Source organism: Arachis hypogaea, chromosome 2 (assembly GCF_003086295.3).
Source record: "Arachis hypogaea cultivar Tifrunner chromosome 2, arahy.Tifrunner.gnm2.J5K5, whole genome shotgun sequence".
Classification (NCBI taxonomy): domain Eukaryota; kingdom Viridiplantae; phylum Streptophyta; class Magnoliopsida; order Fabales; family Fabaceae; genus Arachis; species Arachis hypogaea.
Genome location: NC_092037.1, coordinates 102,251,057 through 102,274,331, shown reverse-complemented (window position 1 = coordinate 102,274,331; position 23,275 = coordinate 102,251,057). Strand labels below are relative to the sequence as shown.

The 23,275-nt window shown below is 28.8% G+C and overlaps 3 protein-coding genes across 7 annotated transcripts; 1 reads left to right on the top strand and 2 right to left on the bottom strand.

Moving 5' to 3' along the window:
• Window positions 1-3,140: 3,140 nt before the first annotated feature.
• On the bottom strand, window positions 3,141-8,026 carry LOC112759096 (uncharacterized). 2 transcript variants are annotated; one of them, XM_025807925.3, is made up of 4 exons: window positions 7,628-8,026; window positions 5,756-6,726; window positions 4,029-4,076; window positions 3,141-3,939 (listed from the first exon to the last, which is right to left on the bottom strand). In XM_025807925.3, exons 2-4 carry the CDS (start codon window positions 6,722-6,724, stop codon window positions 3,502-3,504), a joined length of 1,455 nt encoding a protein of 484 aa, XP_025663710.1. In that variant the 5' UTR covers window positions 6,725-6,726; window positions 7,628-8,026; the 3' UTR covers window positions 3,141-3,501. The 2 variants fall into 2 exon arrangements, with proteins under 2 accessions (XP_025663710.1, XP_025663709.1); XM_025807924.3 differs by having other exon boundaries at window positions 5,756-6,718; window positions 7,628-7,904.
• A 92-nt stretch (window positions 8,027-8,118) lies between these two features.
• Window positions 8,119-11,951, top strand: LOC112759086 (large ribosomal subunit protein eL24). The gene is made up of 5 exons (XM_025807919.2): window positions 8,119-10,190; window positions 10,885-10,960; window positions 11,058-11,159; window positions 11,352-11,500; window positions 11,617-11,951. Exons 1-5 carry the CDS (start codon window positions 10,180-10,182, stop codon window positions 11,771-11,773), a joined length of 495 nt encoding a protein of 164 aa, XP_025663704.1. The 5' UTR covers window positions 8,119-10,179; the 3' UTR covers window positions 11,774-11,951.
• A 2,010-nt stretch (window positions 11,952-13,961) lies between these two features.
• LOC112759065 (putative homeobox-leucine zipper protein ATHB-51) lies at window positions 13,962-16,224 on the bottom strand. Of its 4 annotated transcripts, none has more exons than XM_025807893.3 (3): window positions 15,922-16,224; window positions 15,163-15,518; window positions 13,962-14,458 (listed from the first exon to the last, which is right to left on the bottom strand). In XM_025807893.3, exons 1-3 carry the CDS (start codon window positions 16,019-16,021, stop codon window positions 14,147-14,149), a joined length of 768 nt encoding a protein of 255 aa, XP_025663678.1. In that variant the 5' UTR covers window positions 16,022-16,224; the 3' UTR covers window positions 13,962-14,146. The 4 variants fall into 4 exon arrangements, with proteins under 4 accessions (XP_025663678.1, XP_025663687.1, XP_025663692.1 ...); XM_025807902.3 differs by having other exon boundaries at window positions 15,163-15,512; XM_025807907.3 differs by having other exon boundaries at window positions 15,163-15,500.
• Between the last annotated feature and the right edge of the window lie 7,051 nt (window positions 16,225-23,275).

Genomic DNA, 23,275 nt, shown 5'->3' with positions numbered 1-23,275 from the left:
ACAATCAAGGTATTGGAAAGTCACAAAAAAAAAATCAAGGTATTGGTGACCCCACAATGTTCAGGTATTAATTCTCTTAAAAACTGGTTGGCCATAAATGATTTAGATCTTTAAATAATTAAGTGTTCAAAATGGACTAAATAATTTAGGAAATGGTGAATAACTAACAATTAAAATTTAGTAATTTTATTGTTATTTACTTAGAGTGTAAAAGATTTAAAAAAAAATTAATGTTATTTAATCAAATGATTGTATTTGTAAGAATTTGATGTAGTAGACTATTGATTTAATTGTCTTTATTATGTGCACAATTTTTTTTTATGTGCATATATACAAATGAATAGACCAAATCTAAATACTTTAATCTCAAATTTTTCTGTTCTCATCTCTCTCATTTTCTAGTGGTATTGAATATGTGAAGAAGATTTGTGGAACTTGGCTACTATAAACTTGAAAGAGGCTCCATGATTATTATGGTCTTGATCCAAAAGTGAAGAATAAAATAATACCATTAATATTTTAAATTTAAATAAATATATATAATACTAAATGTATGGTCCCTGCATGATTGTTGCATTTTTTGGAATCTATCACCAAATTAAATGAATTTTGGGACCAATGTTTTTCCCTTTTTTGTCATTGAAGATGGAGATTAAGGTACCCTATGTATGAATATACGGTCGGAATTATTTGATTAAGACATCATGTGGCCAAATAAGCAAATAGCTGGTTAGATCTTTGAATCAAATCTTAGATCTTTGGTAACACCAAAATAGTGTTTTGTTTTGAAACGAAAAGGAAATAAATTATACGTGGCGGTTGCTTAAACCATCACTATTAAATATAATTAATTTTGCTTTTACTTTAATAATTTATGGACACAGATTTGGGAAAATATTAATTTTTGTATAATTAAAATAGTATTGGCCGAAAATAATAATCAATGATTCTGTGCTTAGCCTACATCCATTATGTTAAGATAAGAACAAAATAAATTTGATAGAGGCATCTATTTTGCAAAGAAATTGAAAAAATTTCAATGTAACATAATTGGCTTGATAATACAATAAATAAAAGTATCTTTATAAATTTAAATATTTTATTTAAGATAATTTTGAGAATCCAGTCTCAGTGGATTCATCAAAGGACATTCTTATAAATATTAGTCTTTGTTGATTCTTTTCTTAATTATAAGATTGTTTTTCCTTTTTTATTTTTTTATTTTTCTCTTTTATTGTTGAAGGTGACTATCTCATCTTATAAAATCAGGACCTAAAAAACTCTGCTAATTCGATGAATGGTTACACATTTGCATCAAGATAACTTCTCAGTTTATTTGTTTATTCTCTTTGAATGATTGATTAATTAATTCATTCATATAAATACGTAATCAAAATTTGATAAGACCTACATGTTTTAAAATTAATTTAGTTGTTCTAAACACTCAAGCAACATATGTTTGTAATGAAAATTACTTCCTCCTCTTTCATTCACAAATTATTGATAAGCAGAAAATAAATATAATGTTCTTTTTGTAATATTATATATTAAATGTGATGTATGATATGCATGTAACAAAAACTTGTAATCATTCAATTATTCTATTCAAAAGAAAACATCATTTGATTTGTCTAATTGAATAAAAAATAAATGAAGTGTGACTAGAAACATAGAACTATAGACAAAGAATACAGATGCAACAAATACTTTTTTTTTGGTTAAATAAAGTTTGTAGATCTTTTTGGACTACGACCTTGAAAAGAAAAGTATCCAAAATTTTTAGTGTGTTAATTTTACAAGAACAAGGTTTTTTTTAACTTTTTTTTATAATTTAAAAAATAAATGAACAATGATTTGGATAGTAGCATGAATTATTGTGGAGTTTTTCTACTACTACCAAAAGTAATTGTGATGAGAGGCACTTCCAAAACTCAAAACCCCTATTTATCTTCAACGAAGGCTTTTTTATTATTAAATAATGTCAGTTTAAATTTAAATATGAATTTTATTTTGATGTATTATCAATATAAAGTAATTTTATATATGTATTTAATTTAGGAGTGTTTACGGGTTAAGTTGGTTTAGATTTGGAATAAAAGGGTTATTGGGTTGGTTTGGATTTCACTTCCCCAAAATCAACACTCGAATCAGTTATGATATGGTATCATCTAGTCAGATTTAATTATACCCAATTATCTATTGGTTCTAGAACTGATTTAATTGGTTCGGATGTATAATCGAGTTATTCAAACTCGTGAACACCTCAATTTAATTGTGTAATATCATATTAATAAAGATAATTATTTTTTATATTAACTCCGTGATTGATAATTTAAAAGAATAGATATAATTAGATAACTAATAAAATATTTTAGAAAATATTTTACCTACATAAAAGCTAAACTCCTTAAATAAACCCTAATGATTTTTGCATGGGAATAACATAATGTTGACGGTGGACATTTAGGCCAAGTGAGAAATAATTCTAATCATGTTTTTATTCATCAAAATTCAAACATGAAAACCATGATCATGTGTTTGCTGAACAAAGCACATGCTATGCATCTCTCTTTCTCCCTATATATAGGGACAATGAATATTCTGAACTATGGCCTATATCATGTAACATCAATTTATTCAGCCAGCCAATTGCATCACAAGAAAGTTAAAAGGGAAAATAAAAGAACAAAACAAACAATAACAAATCCTTATCCTATTAAGTAAAGACGACTACATCAATCAAAAAACAACATTGCACTCTATCATGTATTATGTTTACAGTGATACTATTTAGGCATAGATCATCTTTGACCATTTCGTGAATAATCTTCCTAAAACCTTTTGCCGATAAAATAAAACAAAGGTCTTAAAAAATCCCTTAAATCAATGTCTTATTTCCAATTATTTTTACTTATTATTCTCAATTCTCAAGATAATGTTTCTTGTTTAAAATAGTTTGATACTAATAATTGTATGACATATGCTTAGTAAACAATATCCTTGTAATAATTGTCTAATTTCCTGTGATAAGGTTTCAATCATTGTGACCCAACTACACTTTTTAAATACAAGTGCCTCAAATCAATATCTAGTTTACGGTTGATTTTTTAGTTATGTAGTATTGAGAAAACAAAGAACAATTAAAGAATAAACATGGTCTATAATGTTTTAATATCCAGAATATCAATCAGTACAAGATGACATGAGAATGAACACTGTTCACAAACAAGTCAATGGTAACAAAGAACAAAGGTAAGACCCTTGATTCTATATCATAAATGTTGACCTTTTCAATCCACCTTTGTCTAAAACACTGAGCTGTGTAGAACACTTGCAGGGACTAGTTTGTATTTTGCCTGGATCCAATTTGAAAACCAATCAATGGCCCCTCGCAACAACATTGAGCGACCGAGGAGCACGTCTCTGTCTTAAATGTGCTCCAGAAGCATGCAAGTATTTCATAGAAACCGGCTGCATATCAGGGTTCTAGCTATGGATGAACTACTTGTGGCTATGGCTTCCTTGGAAGAGTTTCTTAGATGGGGAAGCCATGACTGATTTGGTATCTGTGTTGATTGCTATGTTTCCCATTCCTGCTTCCATGGCCTCCCTATCATCTTTGTCCTTTTTCTTTTGGTCAGAAATGCCAGCGTTGGCTCCAGGCAGGCTGTGATCAGAAGAGGCGACGGATGGCTCCAAGAGCCGTGGACCGGCATTGATCCACGGATGTTGAAGGCACTGCCCAGCAGTTGGCCGTTTCTCGGGAACAAAGTCTAGAATCGGAACCAGAAACTCAGTAATGTCATTTGCATCTCGCTCGCTAAAATCATACTTCTCCATGAGAACCTTGTTCAAGGGCCAGAACCGTAATCGCCTGATATGCCTTAGATCCCCATATCTATTAAAGAAATCGCGAGAGTAACGGCCTCCTAATGCAATCTGAGAATTATGATGCACAAACATGTTAGCCTTAGCCATGAATGTCATGAAAATGATTGATTGAGAAGTACACAGAAAAGTATTACTACCTTCCGCGGCATCATTCCAAGAAGTTCCATCATTAATGCCAAGTGGTCCTGAGACAAATTATAGAACAACATTCAGAAACTAGAACCAAAAAATGAATGGCAACAATTGATCACTCCCACCAAATAAAGCTGTAAATCTGGCATTGAATTTGATAAGCACATCTCTATTGTTCTTTTTGAAAGACCAATATCCAATCAATTAAAACCACACACCAACCAAACCATTTGGTGAAAGCAGCAATGTATGCCTCAATTAACTAATATGCATTAAGTTTAGGAAAGGGCGATAGTGATTAGGGACCTCAAGATAGCATCCTATAAAAGGGACGGCGACAAGTTAATAATCATAACTCGAGTGGCAGCAAAGGTTTACTCTATGGAATTTTTTAAGTTTGAGACTTGACATTATTAGAGGAGGTGGCTATTATCATAAACCATATCTTCCGAAGTTTAAATTGTTCGGTAGCGGGCTAGAGGCACATGAACGGATTTATACCATAATACACACTCCTCACTGTGAGGCTTTGAGCTTGAAGAATGGACATCTATAAGAACAGAGGCAAAAAAGGATTGAGATATGGATCATTTGATTATAGAAAGAACCATCTCTCTCACTGGTACTAACATATAAATAGTTTTGTATCGTAAAAGTTGAATAAAGGACTGTGGTTCCCCATCAGACATGGACTAGGCTAAGCATTATTCTCCATATGCCAGCATGGAGGAATAAAATCCCAAGTTATCGTGTGAAATCTCCCAAACCTGAATAGTTTGTATGAATCTCCTTAACAGTTTTAAAAAGAAACAAAATCCAAGAAACACTTTCACTGCATGAATGGAAGGAGTATCGGAGGCTTGTCATTTGCAAGTAGCGCTTGAGATAGTCAGTTTATATATCACATAAAGCTGTTCAAGATCAACAACACCTATAGTGATTCTATTTTCTTTCTCATCCAGCACTGTGCTACTTGGATCCAAAATAACAGCATATTTACATTTACCCATGCACATCGCCTCTTCACGCCACACAAGAATGTACCAGTAGAAAAAAAATGTATATAATGAATAAGACACTAGATACTCCACAAAATGTTATTAAAAAAAAAAAGAGTTGGAATCATGAAGTGAACACCAACCAATGTTTTACTCATTCAGCTCCATATCCTACAACAAAAGAGATCTACATCCAAAAAGAACTAGCATTCCTTCCCAACCAGAGCCATCAAAGCTATGCAAAAACCAACGCCTGTCGCTACAGTATCTTCTTTACTTTAGACTAATTGGGTTGCTTGTTGGGATTTGATGACCAATAATACATACATATGTAATCCTTTCAACCAATAAAGAAGTTTTGAAAATAAAGAAACCATGAAATTTATTTACTAAAACAAGCTACTCATTTCATGCTGAACTAGCTAATACAGATAGTAGGTATCTTCCTCATTCTACGTGGCTGAATTGAATTTTGACTAACAATCAATGACAGACTTCATAGATATATAATACTACAACTCTTCTATCATAGTTTTAGAAATTTCAAGCACCTAAAGCTTTTCCAAAATTCATATGCATATTATTCACACACTTGACTTTTAAAATGTTATCATTTGTAAGTTCCATTCAAATTTTAAGTTTCAATATAAGGACCTGAAAACCTAGAAATTCTCATCATATAAGTGAGAATAATCACACATTCTAATCACACATTGTAAACATAATATACACACCTCATCCCGATCGAAGTTGTCACCACTGTGAGGATCAAATAGAACATCTCCCGTGGCAAGCTCGAAACAAATGCAAGCAAAGGACCAAAGATCTGCAGAAGTAGAATACTTCGACCCAAGGATCACCTCTGGGCACCGATATTGTCTTGTCTGGATATCATTTGTAAACTGTTTATATGTCCAGCAAGCATTACCAAAGTCAACTAACTTGCACTTCAGATCAGCTGATGCCAGCAGCTTTTGTCTCATTGAACGGCTTCCCCTTTTACCACTCTGTTCTTTTGACTTTGTTCCATCAGCATCTGATAACCGATGGGTCCCTGTAGAACTGGAAGCTTGTTCTTTTGCAGAACTTGCATTTGGAGACGATTCTATGGCACCAGAGGTTTCAGGATTACCATCAACTCCTTCTGAAGCTTCCTTCTCCACACATCCGTGTGCTGCCTGCTTAGCTTTTCTTTTAATTTTTTTCTTATGATTCTTGAGCAAATCCCCATTTGATGTTTTCAGGTCTTTTGCACCTCCAGACTCTAGCACTGTCTTATCTTTACTATTTGGAAGAATGAGAGGAGTGCCCGACTTTCTAGGATCTTTGGACGGATCTATCATTGATAAGAGAAGGATGTTTTCGGGTTTCAAGTCAGTATGTATAATAGAAAGCTGCTTATGTAAGTAATCCAATCCAACCAAAATATGAAAGCATATCTCTTTAACCCTACTAATAGGCATCCCGCGGTAATCAGAATACTTTATAAGAGTTAATAGATTATCGCCAAGGTATTCAAAGACCATGCAGACATGCTGTCCATTCGGACCAGAATGCTTGAAATGGTCCAAAAGCTTCACCACACATTTCTTATCCTCTGGGTCACCCTCCGCAATCTGTTGCAAAATTGTTATCTCATCCATTGCCGCCTCAGTGTAATGCTGAGCACTCTTTTGAACCTTCAGAGCTACATAGTTCTGCATATCTCCATCAGAACATGAAAAATTATATTCACACACCAATTATGTGGAAAAAAAAAAGGTTAAAAAAAAGTCAAGCTAAAGAATTGTAAAGATGCCAAATAATTGTTTGCTTACTAGATTACAGATTTTCAAGCATATTTAGTTTTCCATTTGAAAATATTTGAATTTTCACTTATACAATGGTTTTAGAGCTCCAAATAAAAATCCACACTCATTCTAACTGCACAAGCATATAGCCGAACTCAAAGTAGCCTGGTAGTAATAAAATTGCAGTTTTTCTCCAATACTATTGAATCCCTCACATAGGGTCAGGCACTAAGACTAAACAATGATTTGGGGCATTAGACTAACTAACTCAAAAACTTCTATGGGTTCAAAACCATATTATAATCCAAAGCTTTAGCTTCCTAAGCGAGCAAAAAATTAAAACAGAAAAAGGGAAAATCTTTTAATCACAAATCACTAAGCAAACAAGCTTCAAATCATCTTCAAAAATATCTTATTTCACAACTATAAACTTCAGGCTCAAAAGTCAAAACCACATTTTAATCAAAAGCTTAAGGCAGATAAAAAATCTCAAACACGCTTCAAAAACATTGTAATTAAAGACTTCAACTTCCTAGGGCAGATTAAAAAACCAATTATTCACTAATCCTAAACCAAGCACACTTCAAATCATCACCACAGCTCTAAACTTTTTTTAAGCTTAACAAACACATTATAATCAAAATCTTAAGCTCCTAAGGCAGCTAAAAAAACACGAATTCACTAATCCCTAACCATACACACTTCAAATATTCACCAAAAAGTGCTTATCTTCACAACTATAAACTCATTCCAATGTAAGAAATTCTACAGAGCCCACAAAAAAAGCTTCGATTTTGAAAGAGAGTGAGTGATTACAGAGTTTTGCGTGTCCCAAGCGAGCCAGACAGTGGAGAAGTGGCCCCAACCAAGCTTGCTCTGAACGACGTAGCGGCCATTCTTGAAGGTGTCGCCGATTCTGACGGCGTGGTAGCCGCCGCGCCGGTAGTCCTCCGTTCCCTCATCCTCCGACGTAAAATCGCTGCTATCGGTGGTTCTCTCTTCTTCCGGCTGATTATCCCCCATTTTCCCCCGATCGATGAAGAAAGAAGAAAAATCAACGATAAGAATAAGAAGAAAAATATGTGTGTGTATGTGAAATGAAGAAAGAGATTAACAAAAATGAGGGTTTTGAATTGAAAGGGGTTAGTTGGCTTATGGAAAGTGAGATCTCGGAGAGTGATGAGTGATTATGGAACCAGCAAACGGGCTCGTTCCATTGGTGTTTCCGAGGTGGGGGTGTTCTTTGTGAATTGAAAGAGAAACAAAAAATAAAAACAAAAAAGTAACGAAAAAAGGTTAATAATATTTAAAAAATTTAATTTCGATACACTGTCAAATTAAAATAATTTTATATGTATAACTAATTACGTATTAATAAAAATAATTATCTTTTATAATAACAATATAAATAATCATACAAAGAAATAAATATGATTGTACAATTGTATAAAATATTTTATATTATTAGTATATTAAAATTTTGAAAAAAATATCATTAGTTAAAAATTTTGGTTTTTAATATTGTTTGGTACAAAATATATTATTCATATGTGTATAAAAGGTTAATTATCTTATGAAAATACATATTTAGTGTGCATATAAAAATACATACATATGCATGCTTATTAATATAAGGGTAAAGTATATTTTTTATATTTAAATTTTGATAAAAATTTTAAATATATTTTTAAGTTTTATTTTGTTTTAATTTTGTCCTAAAATTTTTTTATTTGTATTAAATATACTCCTGACGATTAATTTTTCAAAAAAATTAAAACCAATTCAACAACAATTTCATAAGAACAACTTCAACACAAATAAATCAAGCACAATTTTTATATATTATTATTAAATTGATCTTAAATTTTTTAAAAATTTAATCGTCAAAAATATATTTAATGCAAATAAAAAACTTTTGGGATAAAATTAAAATAAAATAAAATTTAAAAATATTTTAAAAAATTTTACCAAATTTCAATAACAAAAATTATACTTTACCCTTAATATAATCAAGAAATATCACAGTATATTTTATGATCTAGCTTGAAGCCTTGAAGGGTAACTCATTTCTATTCTCACTCTCCTTCATGACTCATGGGAAACTATTTCTTAAAAATGTTATGATGATGTATATTTGGTATGAATTATGATAGAGATAAAATCAATTGATTGATTAATTGATATTCTTTTCCCAATATGTACTCAACATCCACTTGTCTTTTTGCCCTTTTTCTCTTATTATATTTATCCACTATCAACTATCATCTCAAGAGCATTTTCCTTTTTATTTTTATTTTCATTTTCTATGATTGAGTGCAATTATTTATCCTCCAGAACAATCATTATCCACCTACTTCTTCTAAAATGCGGGTTGATTGTGTTATGGACCTCATAGACCTAACCAAATTAATCAAACCATTAACTCATTAAGTACCTCTTTGTTTAAAACAATACAATAATAATTTATATTATAAAATTTTTAAAAACTTTTCATAAAAAATTTCCTCATAACTCATAAGAATTAGTAAAAAAAAAAAAACTCAATAGTTACTTTAATTTTTATATTACAATAAATGTATTCATTTGTTTTAAAATTTAGTTAAAATTTACCCTAAAAGTTATCCATTAAAAAAATATAAACTAATGTTAAATTATTTAAAGATATAGGTATTTTTTTTTTGTTATAATCTTACAGAAAACATATAACATATGAAAATAATTTAAATAAGTGACTAATACTTTAGTAATCTAAATTAATTACTAATATTTTAGTTTCTTTTTATAATAACAATTTACTTCAAATTAACTGCATTATTGACTTTAAGCCATGCCTTTTTTTAAAAAAATTATTCAAATCATAATATTTTAGTAAGTATTAAATTTTATCGTGTCTTTTATTAAAAATGATATAATTAAGATATATATATATATATATATTTAAATCAATACATATTACACGTATTTTTAATAAAATAACAATAAAATCTTTTTTATGAACATAATCAAATAAAAGAATTTGGCAAATAAAGATCTTCCACCCGTGGATAGCAGGGTTTATGCTAGTACATATGTAACTGAAGCATAATTCCAATTTTTCATTACAAAAATAACCAATGAGCCTATAACTTCTAGTTTGGGCTAGAAACTAATATTACGGCCCAGATAACCATGGAAGTAATTGGGCTTGGCCCAGTAAAAATACATGGGCCGAGATAAACTCCGGTGGCATTTCCGTGATATTTGAAGAAATGAAGGCTATTTATTGAAATTTTGGGGTATATATATAGTCATAACTGAACATTTGGGTTCTAGGGTTTCTGCGTCACAAAGGAGATCGAAGAACACGCGAAGCAGCTGCAGCAGCAACCATGGTGCTCAAGTACGATTTTTTCATTCTTTTACGAAATAAGGATCTCTGATTCTGTTTGAAAATTTTCATACTTACTTTCATGTTTTTTATTTTTGGAAATGTTGCTTTTTTTTTAAAAAAAATGGTCTTAATTGGTTTTGATTGATTGATGGCTATTCTTTTGTGTTTTTATTTTAATCTGTAGCCGGGAATAATCAGTTCTGGTATGCTTCATTAAGATTTTGCACTTAGAACTTTGACATTGTGAAATAAATTAGAAAAAAATGTCAAGGTTAAATTCTTTGCTGTTTGATTCTGTTTTTTGTAGCTGGGAATACTCAATTTTGGCATGCTTCATTAAGATTTTGTTCTTAGAAATAAATTAGAAAAAAAATGAGAAAATATCTTTGCTGTTTGATTCTGTTTTTTCAATAAGGCACTAACATTAACATAAGTGGTTTATGTCATGTATGTTTGAAAATGATTAATAAGTGGTTTATAACATAAGATTTTAATTATTATTATTTCCATCTTGAGTAATGATTAAGAGTTTCATTTGAAAATCTTGTTGAATGTTGATTATGAATTATATACTAAAAGACATAAGATGAAGCTGCTCACAAAAGAAAGGGTCCATTATTGAAGAAGTGTAAGGCATTGTTGCTGTGGTGTTATGAATTGAATGAGTTCTGTTCACTGAGTTTTGATCTTTGGTGCATTCCAGGACCGAACTTTGCCGTTTCAGCGGCCAGAAGATCTACCCTGGCAAAGGCATCAGATTCGTCCGTGGTGATTCACAGGTTTGTTTGTTTTAAATTTCGCTGTGAAGGTGCTTTTTGCTATGATTTATTGGCTATGGGTTATTAATCTGAAGCTGTTTGTTTCTGGAATAACTAGGTCTTTCTGTTTGCCAATTCCAAGTGCAAGAGGTACTTCCACAACAGATTGAAGCCGTCGAAGCTTACATGGACAGCCATGTATAGGAAGCAACATAAGAAGGTGAATTCTTGATCGAAACTATGTGTGCGTGAGACATTAAACAATATGTTAATACTTTTTCTTGAGCTAGTCATTGGGGTTCTTAACCGGACTCAATTGCTTGATACTGATTAATGTGGGTGAAGTTAGAATGCCATTCCATTTAGTTTCATTGCATCCATACTGATATGTATCATTTTACACTATCTATAGGACATTGCTCAAGAAGCTGTGAAGAAGAAGCGTCGTGCCACCAAGAGGCCTTACTCCAGGTCCATTGTTGGTGCCACTTTGGAAGTTATCCAGAAAAGGAGGACTGAGAAGCCGGAGGTTCGAGATGCTGCTAGAGAAGCTGCTCTTCGGTGAGTTTTTTCCCTTTTGTATTCCATGTTTATGTATATTCGCTGATAATTATCCAGACATCATTTGCTATGCTACCCTTAGTTATCTAACCATATGAGGTCATTATGCTTTGCAGTGAAATCAAAGAGAGGATCAAGAAAACAAAGGATGAGAAGAAGGCAAAGAAGGCAGAAACTACGGCAAAGTCCCAAAAGTCCCAAGGCAAAGCTAATGTTTCCAAGGGTGCTCAACCTAAAGGCCCTAAGCTCGGCGGTGGTGGCGGCAAGCGCTGAGGCCCCAGCTTTGGTGTTCCCTTTTTGGCTTAGCTTTTACAATAGAGTTGTTTCCAAACTTTTGTACTGATTTCATTCACATCATTGATCTTTTGTTTTGCTGTTTTAAAACTTGTGTTTTGGAGCTTAGAATGTGCTGATTTTCCAATGGAGGCAATTTTTTCAAGTTTTCCAAAAATTTTCTTCCATAATTCATTCAGATCTTATATTTTGTTTCTTCTCTTAATGTTGCAAAGAGTGTATCCTTTGGTTGAACTTCCCAAGCCTACCCCAAAGTTTAACTTAAAAAGTTCCTAAAATCCAAGCTGAACTTTACAACAAATTGGTATAACATGTTGTCTTCTACTATAATAGGGACATCCTTCTTTGTGAGTAAATGTTTTTTCTAGTTTCTATTCATTTGTACAAAGCGTTCATTCATATTTCGAAATTTTTAATCGGGATTTCTTAAAATAATAGCTAGAAGTTTTAATTTTGTTTCTGAATTACCATGAATATAACATTTTAGTGTACCTTAAGTTCTAAACGAAAAATTATTTGATTACAACAACAAAATAAGCAAAGAAATAAACCTAGCCATTGGGAAATACAGAAAAGAATGACAACTCAATATTTTGACAATTACCAAATCATTTTTTTTTTACCCATACTGGGCTGTGACTACCGGAATTTCAATAAATTTGCTGAAAATTTTAGTTTGACCCCAAATTAACAATCACCAGAATATTTTGACCTCAAATTAACAATCACCAAAAATAATTGGTTGGGCTTCGGTGTTGATACACCACTTTTGTTTTGTTTTGTTTTTTTTTTCTTTATAAGAAATGTATAGTTAGTAGGACATCTATCTTTAGTGTAACTATTTAAAGTGAGATCTTCACCCAGTCACAAAAAAAAAAAAAATTGAAAACTCAAATCTTCAGTCCTCAAATTAGAAAATTCTTCAATATTATTTTTTGGTAGATGCTTCTTTACGTGAGAATAACATTGTAAAACATTAGATTATTCAATTAAATATATTCAATCAAACATATCAATTCATCTAACAATTTACAATATAATCTTTTATGTGAAGACATCATCATTGAAATATCCACTTTATTTTTTTGGTGTCTCTTCAATATTATAATTACTTTTACATTTAATATTATCATTCAATTATATATTATAAAATATATGACTAAAAGTTAACAAATTATTTTAATAATAACATATTATTAACAATACACAATATTTACATACATTTTAATCTGTTTACTTAAAAAAAAACACTAAAATTGATTTAGATGTTTCTCTAGATTTTTGAATTTGTTGGGTTGCAGTCACTTGTCACACTCATAATTGGTCCCATCGAAGATTAATTAGCCCATGTTTATTAGTTATAGAACAAAGTCTCCATGTGTTGCCAACATCAAAAAGTGACTGAATTAAACAAAAGAAATTACTACTAAAGAAATGAATTAACTGATCCCCAAAACTGAAAGATTCAACCTTTCTAGTTTCTAGTTTCAAAGAAGAAAAGTATATTTACTCAAGTTAGGGATAAGTTTAAAATTGGAAGCAACAATAACTACTCTCTGAAAAATTTGTACCTTTGTGGGCATTGCCACTGGGCATGAACAATCACCTTTCTTTTATTTATTTATTTATTTATTTTTGAATATATTTGGGAAATGAAATTATTATCTCTCCATTCTTACACGCAAACTAATTGTCCTTTGGCAATTCATATTCATAAACCCAAATAATAATGCATGAAGAACCAAATTTGAATAAGAAAAAGAATCTAATAATAGCCATCTCTATATTTTAGGGTTTGGCTAGGGTGAAATTTTGCTTCTAGGAAAGGAAAAAAAATGATTGATAGATAAATGATTTTTTTTTCAGATGTAATATATTTATAAACAATTATAAATATACTTAATATACCATCTTAAGTATATAGAGGATAATTGAACAACCAACAACCATTAATATGATAATAACTTTATGTTTTTCACATTTCTCTCCATTTCTTTGTTCTTAATCATAGAGGTAATATTAAATTAAAAGAAATTATTTGTTTAAATCTTTTCAACAGATAATTTTCATCCATAAATTAAAAAAATTCAACAAATTAGCATAAATTTAGTAGGTAACAACCAAAACACTTCATGCAATTATATATATATAAAAGTGACTAATTAAGTTAAATAAACATAATAACTATATTATACTCATAATAATAATAATGTTATAATTAAGGTACCAACAAGAAGATCCTAATGATGTGAATATCCTATGAAAAACTGGATTAATTTCCCTGATCATCTAATAATTAATGTACCTAGCTAACTAATTAAGCTGAAACATATTAGTGATAATACTAATTAATTAAGGGTAATAAGGAACAGCAGGCCAATAGGGAAGAACTGTTGGTGGAACTGTAGTGTTGTAGTCTTCAACAGTGAAAGAGCAATTTCCATTATTATTATTATTATTATTATGATTATGAACAATGGAAGCAGTAGCTCTTGAAATTGATGATGATTTGTTGGTGTTGGAACAGCGTAGGGCCTCAGAAGTGCTTTCTACAGTAGTCTCATCACCACCACCACCACCTCCGCCAGAGATTTCAGTGTAATTTGATATCTGAGTAGTTCTACAACCTTGATGATCTCTCAGTATTCCCTTCAATTTCATTACCTGTTCATCATTCAACCACAGTAATCAATGTTTCTTCTCTTCAAATTTCAACAAACCAATAATATTGTTAGAATTTATCTAACTATATACATATATAATTACATTGAACATTTTGTTAAATTTCTGGGAAAAAAAGTAGAATAAGAAGATAATAATATACGTGAAGTTGTTGTGTTTAGGCTGTTGTTTTACATGATACAAGATTCATGTTATTTATAAAGATATTTTTAACTAACTTCATAAATATCTATTTATTAACTACTAGTCATTACTGATTTAACTCTTAACTGCTAACAACTCTAATAATATTTTAATACATTTATTTAGAATTTTTTTAGCACCAATTATGATGGATAATATGCATGTGATACTACAATTTATGTTTTATCCGGTGATTAATTAATTATCCTTATTATAATTATAATAAGGTGGAAATTCAGGTGTAGTAGATTTTACGTGAAGTTGATAGCTGAGATTCGTTAGATAATTTGACTGATTTGACTAAATTTTTTATTTAACGACTCTCAACTATCAACTTCACGTAAAGTTGACTGCACCTGAATTTCCATCTAATAATAATATGGACATATATGGTATTGTTGATGAATGTAATAAGTGTGACATAAATAAAATGATGATTAAAATGAGCATAAATTACACTACTATGGTGCAATGATGATGATGGAAATGAGGAATAATGAAACCTCTTGTTGAAGCTTTTGTTTCTCCTTGGAAATGAGATCAAACTCTTGTTTGAGAGAATCATACAAATGCTCAAGTTGCTTAGCCTTCCACCTTGCACGTCTATTTTGGAACCACACAGCAATTTGGCGAGGTTGAAGCCCTAATTCCTTTGATAGCTTCATCTTCCGATCAGGATCCAACTTTATTTCCTTCTGGAAGCTTCTTTCTAGTGACTCCAGCTGTTCATTTGTTAGCCTCTTTTTCTTCTCCATCATTAAGTTGTTGTTGTTGTTGTTCATTTTCTCCATTGATAATGTTGCTGATGATGATGGACCCTCCACCATTGCTGATGATCCTCCTTGTTTCATTTCTATTCCTTATTATTAACAAATCATAATAACAACTATACATAGTGATAATAATAATTATTAGGGTTTCAATTGCAATTGGAGCCTAAGCAAAATCATATATATACGGTGAAACTCAGATGCAGTTGACTTCGCGTAAAGTTGATAGCTGAGAATCGTTAGATGAAAATTTAGTCAAATTAGTCAAATCATCTAATGACTGACAGTTATCAACTTCACGTGAAGTCAACTGCACCCGAGTTTTCACCTATATATACAGTGATCTACACATAACATAGAGTGAAAGTGTGATAGTATTGCTTGTACCTCAAGTTACTATTCATATATGAAAACAAAAATGGATTCTAGAGTTTACATGCTATATATGGTTTAGAAGAAGAAGAAGAAGAAGAATATTATTGTTATTATTACCTGGGTAAGGGTTGGTGTAGGTATAGTTGTAGAGGAAGCTGAAAGAAGAATCAGGTCGAGGAACAAAGGATCTAGTGCTGCCATTATTATTCCAATCCATGGATATATCTCTATCTTTTGAGCTTGACACTTTCACTTTCTTGGCTTGTTCTTGCTATGTGATGTCTCTCTTAGCTTAATTCATATATTCCCTTCAACTTGGATCCTACTGTTTGTTTCTAAACAGAAGAATTTATCTATGTTATATAAAGGGGCCACACTCAATTGGGAATGGACCACAAAACCAAGCAAGAAAGATAGATAGATTATTAGATATCTGAGAAGGAAGCAACCAAAGCTTCTATTCCCTCTCTTTTTAAACCACTCAATATAATAATAGTTATAGCAGTTCAAATCTAAATTTAGGTTTTGAAATTGTTTGATATTATGATTTTACATAAGTTAAGTAGTTCTAAATTTTTTTATTAAATTGGACGGTTTTATAATTTAATATGAATTTGTGTTTTTTAGTAAATATCTATTTTGATTTTTAATTGTTTGTTTGAATATTATTAAAAAAATTATTTTTATTAGTAATTTATTTTATTTTTAGTGACAATAAAAAGAGTCACTAATATATTTATTTATAATTAAACATTAGCCGTCTTATATTTTGTGCTAAAAAATTTTAGCGACAATTATACAATTAACAGTAAAACCTTTTTAATAGTGACAAAAAATTATATAATTGCTATTATAATAATGATAATAACAGCAAATATATATTTGCTGCAAAAATATAAGTTAAATAAGATATATAATAGTTATTATATTATTGTCATTAAAAAAAATTTTTAATGAAAAAACAATATCCTTTTTTACAATTCAAAATTCTCTAATCAATCATCAATCACTCAATTAATTGGTCTAAACGATTTTTCATACATCAACAAATTACAATATATAAAATCACTTAAACTAATTATTTAAATTATTAGTAGGTACAAGTTTTGTGTTTGAAAGAAATGATGAAGTACTAGAAATAGTATTTACTTTTTTTTGTTGTTGGATTTGGCTAAGTTGGTAGTGGGGTTTTAGGGGGCAACAAAGTTACAGTGTTAAATGCAGTAAGAGAGAGAGAGAGAGAGAGGACAATAGTCAATAGGAACGGACAAGGCGTGAAAAAGGGGAGGAGGCATATGTCAGTTGGCCCCCCCTTCTTTGGCTGCCCTTCTTCCCCCTCACCCTCTCATCCTTCCATGCCTTGCCAGGGACCATTTTCATTTCTCATTTCTCATTTCTTTTATACATGGATGCTAACCTAACCCTACTTTTCATTCAACTTTACTTAATCAAATATCAATCCTACATTTTTAATTCACTAACATATATATCAACCTATTGTATTATCCTATGTTGATAGTAGAAATTTACGTGCAGTCGACTTCATGTAAAGTTGATAATTGAGAGTAGTTAGATGAAAATTTAGTCAAATCAATCAAATTATTTAACTGCTTTTAACTATCAATTTCACGTAAAATCGACTGCACCTGAGTTTTCACTGTAATTTTAAGTTATTGTATATTTTCAGGTAGAAATATTTTTATCTTGATAGTCAATTCATAAGTTATCCAATTAAGTTTGTTTATTTACTTGTCATACCTTTACCCTAAATTATTCATCCTTCTATTCTTTAGTTCTATCTATCTAGTTTGACCAAATTGGTGGCAAAGTTCATCATATATTAACTAATTTTTATGTGTTAAGAGAGTAAATCCTTTACTAGCCGGATAAAGATTAAATATGAATAACATTAAAATAAATTTACTAAAATGAAAATCATTATTTTATGATTAGTTTTATGGTAATAATTCTTTTATCATTTTATCAATATCTTTCATTATAATTTTTTTTATGTATAAATAGTAAGACATTAAAAATATTAAAATGACACTCCTCTCAAATTATAACTAAGATGATTTAATTTTTTAAGGTAAGTCCAGCAAATACTTAATTATTACCATCTTGCAAAACGAGTGACACAAATTAAATTCTCTAAAAGACAATAATATAAAATTATTTAATTTAATTTAACATTTATAATTTTATACATATAATTACACATTTATTATATCTAATATTATTCAATTATTTTAGCAATAATAATAATTAAACTTTTGTTTTTTATTATTTGTCAAATATATTTTTGTTATAAAAATATATAAATAGGATGAGTTGGCTTCAAAAGAAGGGTGAGGAGTACACTGGTACATAATCATAAAGGACAAGTAAAGTAAAGAGAAGGGTTAAAGGAAGAAAAAACACCACACAAAGCAAGCTGATGGATGGGGCTCATTTTCTCTGTTGGTTTCAACCTTCTCTACTCTATCCCTTTCACCTTAATTATGAACTTGCCAGTGATTACAGATCAAGAACAACTACAACAAATATAAATAAATAAATTAAATAATAAAGCTGATTTTCAATCTCACTTTCACCACTCATGTCTCTAGATCTATCTGTCTGCTTTTGCATGAAATTGGGATCTGGGTTTGCTCTCAAAACAATATCAATTTTTTTTTTAATTTTCACACACACACACATATACATATATATATATATATATATATATATATATATATATATATATATATATATATATATATATATATATATATACTGACATAAATGATTTATGTCATAATATATTAAGATTAATTAGCATTTATTAAAATTATTTACATATCTGAATAATTATTTATAGGATATTATGTTTTTATTTTTTTAGCATTTATATAAATATTTTTTTATATTGTATCATTTTAAATAATTTGGATACATTCTGAATAATACCCCATCATTTTCTCAGTTTAATCTTTTATTTCTAACTATTTATATCACCATTTAATTAAATTATTTTATTTATATAACTACTAAAATGATGATATTTAAAGTTATGAAAATAATTTATGTGATAGTTTTTAATTATATATATATGAGTGACATAAGTAAAATTTGTTAAAATATTAGAAGAATTTCAAGTGTACTGAAAACATTGGTATTCCAGTTGTTTTAACCGTTTATCTAAATTATAAAAAATATATATAATATATATTAATTGAAATCAACAGTTAAAATAACTGGAACACTAGTTTTCGATACACTTGAAATTTTTCCTAAAATATTATATAGCTATTTTAAAAAATAATTTTATATTCTAAAACATAGATAGATGCATGCAAAGGCAAGTGATGATTATGGTGTTGCACTTGACATTTGACAGATTGGACTATGTGTTTCTTTGCACCTTGGTAGCAGAAAAAAAAATTAAAAAATAAGAAATAAAAGTGATAGAGAGAGGGGTTGAAAAAGTTGAAAAAAAATAAGAGAAAAAAGAGTCTTTGAGCCAAAATAGTGAAAGAGATAGATGAGACAAAGGTCATTGCAGAATCCAAGTTCTACTTGTGCATCATTTAAAGTATTTTTTATTTTAATTTATTTTCTTTATTCATGTACCATGATAACAACACTACACACAAGTACTTATTATTATTAGTAGTAAGAGTGGTCATCATAGGCCATTAATTTTGGCATAACGATAAGGCCAAACTATCTGAAAAAAATTCAGATTGGAAGACTGAGTATTGATCAGTAGAGTTCAGTTAATTAATGTAATTACTCCATTAAGACTCAAAGAGGAGTAAGAAATTTTTCTGTACCATTTTTTTTTTTTGTAGCATATATTGTCTTTTATGCTTATGAAAAAGAGAGATGAATGTTCTAAATCCAGAAATTTTATCCACAAACGGTTTAAGCATTTTTAGATTTAGATTGATCAGAGGAATAATTATACAATAATAATTATAATATATATTTGGGATATATTCTATCAAAAATGCTATTTATTATTTTCTAACCATTATAAACACATAAATGAATTAATAATAAAATGTATTTTATCTTTTTATAGGAATTCCTTAATTTTTAAAATTAAAATTACAGATTCTTTTATACAATTTATTAACCAAAAAATTAAGTTTAGTTATTCTATCGGCCCGTATAATTTTAGTGAAATTTTAATCAGTTCTTTATATTTTTTAATTGGATTCTTACACCATATTAGATTTTGTAATTAAGTTCTTATCGTAAAAAAAACGTTAAAATTAACAGAATATTTTGTTAAACAAAATGAATATATGTAACACTTAATTAAATATTCTATTTTGTTTAATAAAATATTCTACTAATTTCAATATTTTTATCACAATAAGAATTTAGTTATAAATTTAATATAATATAAAAATCTAATTATAAAAAATATAAAAACTTAATTAAAAGTTTGATAAAACTATAAGGACCATAGACTAATTAGACCAACAAATTATCCAATATAAACAATATTAAATTATTTTATTTATAAATAATTATATCACATATATATTTAAAAAATTTTCAAACGTATCAAGAATACCAATGCTCCAATAATCTTAATCATCAATTTTAATTAATATATATTATATATATATTTTATAATTAAGATCAACGATTAAATTTATTGAAATACGGATATACCTGTTACACTTAAAATTCTTCTTATCTATTTAGGTAATAGACTAATAGGTGTGCAATTTTAGTGTCAGAAAAGCTTACCTTTTGAATAAAATAAAAACGACTAGTTTTGGCTCCTTTTACCATGATGTTTAACCTATCAATATCATGCAGATGAAGGTCAATGGAAGAATTAATGTAATTTTCTGAGCATTTGTTGAAGCAGATGATGCATGTGAGAATGAATAATAACGAGCAAGCTGTTTCAATTGTTTGTAGAAAGTACCCTTTTATGTAATGTTAACAGTTAAATTAAGTACACGTTTTTCAAGCACAGTTAAAATATACACATAAAATATATACACTTAAAAATTTCACGTTTTGGTTCCATATTAAATATTTTCTCTAAATTTTTCATGTTATCTTTTTTTTTCTTTCAATATTGAACTTTTTTTTTTAATCATAAATTATTTTATCAATAATTTTTACAAAATAAAATTTAAAATGCTATTGAAATCATCGCAATCCTTCTATTTATATATAGTCACCGTTATCTATCGCTTCTGGCTTAGTGAATATATATAGATGCATAAATAATTTTTAATTTAATAATAAAATCTAATTACTACTTCTTTCGTTTTATAATAAATTAATAACTGTTGTTTTTCATTTTTGTTGATTCATTAAAAAATTAATGTATTTAGATGATAAATTAAAAGCGACAATTATTATGAAACGGAGGGTGTAATTAATTAAGAAGAAAGTATAGAGAAACAATGTTTTTTTTTTAATAATCTAAACAATAAATTAAAAAAAATTAATTTTAATTTTAAAATAACTAAGATATTATATTCATGTTTAGTGGAATTGGGATGTAAATCATTGTTCATATTATTTATATCCCCTAATCCGATTGTCACGGATTAAAGTTTCATTTAAGAATTTGCCGTTGACCAATGAATTGCTGAATGCACAATACGAGATTTGATTTTTCGATAATTGTTTAATCGAACGAGTGAATTGACCACTCGACCAACCCAAATTGATTAATTAATGAATTGTGAATTTGAAGAAGCTAAGCTACATACATGGTAGTAAATATATATAAACCAAATAGTAATTCATAGTTTCCATGTGAAAAGCCATAAAAAAGAGTCAGTTATTTAAGAATACTACGGAATTTGTAATCATAGCTCAAAACCTCAACTTAGGATAACTGCAATGAAGGACTATAATTAATTACTAATTAAATTTTAGATATAGGGTATAGAGTAGCCATAGAAAAACTAATAAGTAAGCCTCTTAATTAATTAAAACAAAAAATTAAGTAGTGGTAGTAGCAGTAGTAGGTAGCAGTGGTCCTCAACCTCATATATATCATCATCAATATTTATTCAATATAAGAAGCTAAGATAGATATGAATATGATGACCTAATTTAATAAAGAAGCAACATAAATTTAATTTTGGTGCAACGTTTGCAGTGTGCATGCCGGGGAGATTTGAAACACCTAACATACAACAAATTTAAAGGGGTTACTTCTCTCTGCTCTCAAAATTAAATAATTTTGATGGAAATTCAGATGCAGTTGACTTCATGTAAAGTTGATAGTTGAGAACTGTTAAATGAAAATTGAGTCAAATCAGTCAAATCATCTATAAAGTTGACTACACCTGAGTTTCCACCTTTAATTTTTTATATTTTTTATTTTTTATTTTAAAAGATAACTATGATACTCATCACGTCATCAATTTAACACAGATCTGAGTTTGGATGCGGTTCTCAGTTACTAGTTACTACTACGTACTTCTCATGGGTTGTGATCATGTTCATCAATATATATAATATTATATTATGGTAAAATTTAATTAGTTGAGCATTAGTATATATAATTTTTATAAGATTTAATTATTTTCTCACTTTCTGTAATTTTATTGAATTTTTAATTAGGTTCTTATACTTTTTTTTCTTTTTAATTAGATCCCTATACTATATCAGATTTTGTAAGTAAGTCGTTACCGTGGCAAAAACATTGAAATTAATGAAATATTTTGTTAAACTATACAGAATATTCAGTAAAGTGTTAGGTATATTTGGTTTGTTTAACAGAATATTATATTAATTCCATTGTTTTTGTCACAATAGAGACTTAATTACAAAATCTGATATGGTATAGGGACTCAATCGAAAAGAAAAAAAGTATAGGAACCTAATTGAAAATTCAATAAAATTATAGGAATCGACAGAATAATTAAACATTTTTATAAATAAGATTTTATTATACATTTGAACATATATATCTATAAGCTTATAAGTTATAACTTAACATTAGTTTAGACGAAAAATTTAACAAAGGGTTTTTTTTTATTTGTAGGTTTCAATTTTATTAACAACAATGCTATAAAGAGCAAAAAACTTTACCAAAATTTAGTTAGTAATAAGACATATATATGATTATGATGATTGATGAATTCGAAAATTTTTTGCCAAAATATACAATATTAAGTTTTATATAATTTTTATTTCAGTGTGGAAGCAAATAAATATAATTACATAGATAATGAGATTAAAATATCTATAAATTCATATACATATACATACTCAAATTTTAATGAAAACATGCTCCCAATCCTAAACCATTTATTAAAATTACAAAATATTTACAAGGTTAAATTACTCGGTTATTATCCCCTTATAACTTTATCAAATTTATAATTATATTCTTATATTTTTAATTAAGTCTTTACACTAATTTTAAATTTATAATTACATTCTTACCATTCAAAAAACATTTAATTTAACAGAATATACTGATGCATATCTGCTT

What these genes read in the sequence shown, in the direction of transcription:
- LOC112759096 (XM_025807924.3), bottom strand. Translation starts at nt 7,834, where the DNA reads ATGGGGGATAATCAGCCGGAAGAAGAGAGAACCACCGATAGCAGCGAT. An exon ending in CTTGGGACACGCAAAACTCT is followed by an intron (nt 6,719 to 7,627) that starts GTAATCACTCAC and finishes GGAGATATGCAG; the next exon opens with AACTATGTAGCTCTGAAGGT. An exon ending in TTGGAATGATGCCGCGGAAG is followed by an intron (nt 3,940 to 4,028) that starts GTAGTAATACTT and finishes CATAATTCTCAG; the next exon opens with ATTGCATTAGGAGGCCGTTA.
- LOC112759086 (XM_025807919.2), top strand. An exon ending in TCGTCCGTGGTGATTCACAG is followed by an intron (nt 10,961 to 11,057) that starts GTTTGTTTGTTT and finishes TGGAATAACTAG; the next exon opens with GTCTTTCTGTTTGCCAATTC. An exon ending in GCTAGAGAAGCTGCTCTTCG is followed by an intron (nt 11,501 to 11,616) that starts GTGAGTTTTTTC and finishes TATGCTTTGCAG; the next exon opens with TGAAATCAAAGAGAGGATCA.
- LOC112759065 (XM_025807893.3), bottom strand. Translation starts at nt 16,021, where the DNA reads ATGGATTGGAATAATAATGGCAGCACTAGATCCTTTGTTCCTCGACCT. An exon ending in CTACACCAACCCTTACCCAG is followed by an intron (nt 15,519 to 15,921) that starts GTAATAATAACA and finishes GTTAATAATAAG; the next exon opens with GAATAGAAATGAAACAAGGA. An exon ending in AACAAAAGCTTCAACAAGAG is followed by an intron (nt 14,459 to 15,162) that starts GTTTCATTATTC and finishes AATGATGAACAG; the next exon opens with GTAATGAAATTGAAGGGAAT.